The following is a 3,662-nucleotide window of genomic DNA, read 5'->3' as shown; positions in this document are numbered from 1 at the left end:
CAGTTCCTCTAGAGATTACCCACATGTACCAAGTATCGATCAGGAACTCAGTTCTGCTAAGTCCACTTTATTGTATTTTTGTATATGCTTATTTATTATTGATTTTTGTTTTGCAGGATAATTTGTCATAACTGCTCTTCTAACACTCTTTAGAATCTGTTTTCTACAATCTACTATGTCTTGCATACTCTGGAAACCTTTGACATTCATCCTTAACACCACCAGTCAAGATGAAGAGCAGCATGAACCATATTCTGTAAGTCTGCAAACTATTACAGCATTATTCAAATCTAGTCATTTCTTCTTTAGTGTTTTCTTCATTTTCTGAGTTATATGATTTACATAAGCATCAACAAGTTTTATTCTGAAATTATAATTATATCCCTAATGTATTTTCCAGTAACCTTATGAATAGTAAATTTGGAATATTATCTAGAAATTGCTTCTTACACATTCTGTTCTTTACTTAGAAGTCACAAAGAAAAGAATAAATTATCATCTTTGCTGTCACTGAAGTCAAGACTGGTAAACAACTTAAGAACATTACCTAAAGGAATATTTGTTTCTTTGTGATATTGGTGATGAGAACGAACAACACTGCCTCCCCATTCCTGCTCACTGGCTTCCCAGGCATGGAGAAAGCACATCACTGGATCTCTATTCCATTAGTGATGGCCTACATTTCCATACTCCTTGGCAATGGCACCCTTCTCTTTCTCATTAGGGATGACTATACTCTCCATGAACCTATGTACTATTTCTTAGCTATGCTGGCAGCTACAGACTTGGGAGTGACCTTGGTCACAATGCCAACAGTGCTGGGTGTTCTGTGGTTTAATCATAGGGAGATTGCCCGTGGGCCCTGCTTCTCTCAGGCCTACTTCATCCATACACTCTCTATTGTGGAGTCAGGTGTCTTGCTTGCAATGGCCTATGACCGTTTCATTGCTATTCGCAGCCCTTTAAGATATACTTCCATCCTAACCAATACACGGGTAGTGAGGATTGGAATGGGAGTATTAACAAGGGCTGGCCTATCAATTATGCCAATAATCATTCGTCTACACTGGTTTCCCTATTGTCGATCCCACGTACTCTCCCATGCTTTCTGTCTACATCAAGATGTCATCAAGCTAGCTTGTGCTGATATCACCTTTAATCGTCTCTATCCAGTCGTGGTTGTGTTTGCGATGGTTTTATTGGATTTCCTCATCATTTTTTTCTCCTATATTTTGATTCTCAAGACTGTCATGGGCATTGCTTCTGGAGAAGAAAGAGCCAAAGCTCTCAACACATGTGTCTCCCATATCTGTTGCATCCTGGTCTTCTACATCACTGTAGTTGGGCTTACATTTATTCATAGGTTTGGAAAGCATGCTCCTCATGTGGTCCACATTACAATGAGCTACATTTACTTCCTTTTCCCACCTTTTATGAACCCTATCATCTATAGCATTAAAACCAAACAAATCCAAAGTGGAATACTTCGCTTATTCTCTCTGCCTTGTTCTAAAGCATCACTCTGACTCATGGCTCTCTGGGGAACAACTCAAGGAACCTGGTTGAACTGATACCTTTTTGACAAGAACAACTGGAGAAAGACATTTCAATGGAAACCCATCCATTCCTTTGTTCTTTAGGCAACCTCTACACTATCCATTTATTGTAATCTCTGTACATGTTCTATGGACAACTTCTGGACATGAGTGAGATAAAAATGAAGAGGAAGTTTGTAGTACTTGTTATCACAACAGGAAATGCTCTTTTCTTGTTTCAAATATTTTCTGAAGTTGTTCACAATCTATGCATGGAAGAGAGTCAGTTTGAGGTTTATTCTTAGAATAAAAGGCTGTAACTACCCAATGGGTCATCCAATGAGCAGTCATTTCCTTTCAATAGTTTTATCCTGGTGCTAGGCTCTTAAATAACTTATACTTAATGTGATACATGACTGTCAAGCCTATTCTTTGCTACACAAAATGTGAGAATGTTCCAAGACTCCTGAGATTTATTAGTAACCCAAATGAAGTAATATCTTTGCAATAGTTTCCAAGCTAATAAATTATCTGATAAGTCCAAGGGCTTTATATTTATTGAGAGTGGTGGTGCTATCTTGAGTTTGTTGGCTGCATTTTTGATTGGTTGATCAGATTTCTAAAATGTATTCTTGTTCCTGTTATATGTAAAATTTGTGTTTCATAGTCTCTATTGTGTGTCCCCCAGAAATACATGGATGACATAATTCTTATTCCCCAGGAAGCTACAGCATCTACCATCTAGGTTATTTTTACTAAAATGTAATTTTTGTTGAATATAAATGAATGAAATTTAAAGTGGTCTGTATCTTTCTGTGTGTCTGTTGGTTTTTATGTCTATTTATACTATTTATTCTGCCCTGCAATGCTTTCTAAGAAATAGGAAACTTAAATTGTATTCTCATCTAATACTGTCAAAAATACAAGATTGCAACTCCTTAAATAAGTGATTCTTTTTTTCTTTTTCATTCTTTTGGCATTAAACCTTATAAATCTTCCTTATCTCTCTCTCTCTCTCTCTCTCTCTCTCTCTCTCTCTCTCTCTCTCTCTTTCTCTCACTGAGTCTCTTGATTCTGAGGCCTGTCATGACAATCTGATATGATGGGTACTAGGATACAAGTATCTTTCATGAAGTCTGTAAATGAATACATTGGATGGATACCTCTGATAGTTTCTTCATCTTTTTCTAGCCTTACTTTTATTGAAGTGATAGGACAGAAAGATAAAAGAGAAAGGCCCAAGGGGAATGAAAGACTGTAACTGTAGTTTTCCTTTATGAAGTTGAATCCCATGAAATACAGCCGAGCTCTGAGCTCACAATGGGTTCACTAAACTACCTCCTGGATAGTGCCAGGTAGAATGGAGATTTTTTTTTTTTTTGATTCATGTAATTCTTTTGTCTGACTCCTTTATTACATATCTAGCAATGTTAAGAAAAATCCCTGGGAGTTCTTCAAACAGTGGAAATAGCCATTTTTCACTACTTTTAAATAATCTCTTTGCTAGTAATAATGCTAATTCCAACCCATGATGCAAGAAGAGACTTAGGAGCAAATATTCCAAACCTCCAATTCCCAAGGCTGGAAGAAAGGAGGAGTGCAAAGGCATACATGATTCCTGGGAAACATTTTCTAGGCCAAACACTCCTTGTAACTTGGATTTCAGCATATTTTAAAAGATAACGTAGAAACCAAAATCTCCACCAGCTTCTGGAATATGTCCTTGTTAAATCTTCCTTAAGTTCCTCGGAACTTGGCTTCTGAATCACCTCTTCTTGTGGATGTTCAAAAGTGTTTTTTTTTTTTTTAAAAAAGTCTAGTTTCTTCCTTCCTATGAAAGAGATGTGTCTGAGAAGACCTAAAGTTGATAATCAGTGGTGTGTGTCAGGGATCTTACGATGGCCACTATGCTTTAAAACACTTTTCTAAGTTGCTGTCTTTAGCTGGTGAACCAAGTTCCTCTTCCCCTGTACTCCCTACCAGGTATTTATTTCCCAAGAAGCCAAAGCAGATGGATGTTAGGATGCATTGCAATTACCAAGTAATTATCAAAAGAAACAGATTGGCGAAAAACAAAACAAAACAAAAACAAGAAGAAGAGGAACAGGTAAACTTTGACTTTAGTTA

The 3,662-nt window shown here is 36.9% G+C and overlaps 1 protein-coding gene across 1 annotated transcript; it reads left to right on the top strand.

Annotated features, from left to right (window-relative positions):
- Positions 1-581: 581 nt before the first annotated feature.
- LOC101521813 (olfactory receptor 51B6) lies at positions 582-1,526 on the top strand. The gene has a single exon (XM_004590086.3). It carries the CDS (start codon positions 582-584, stop codon positions 1,524-1,526), a length of 945 nt encoding a protein of 314 aa, XP_004590143.2.
- The last annotated feature ends 2,136 nt before the right edge of the window (positions 1,527-3,662 follow it).

The sequence above is a fragment of the Ochotona princeps genome, chromosome 4 (assembly GCF_030435755.1).
Source record: "Ochotona princeps isolate mOchPri1 chromosome 4, mOchPri1.hap1, whole genome shotgun sequence".
Classification (NCBI taxonomy): Eukaryota; Metazoa; Chordata; class Mammalia; order Lagomorpha; family Ochotonidae; genus Ochotona; species Ochotona princeps.
Note: the sequence above shows the minus strand (reverse complement) of the source record. Positions and strands in the feature narration are given on the sequence as shown.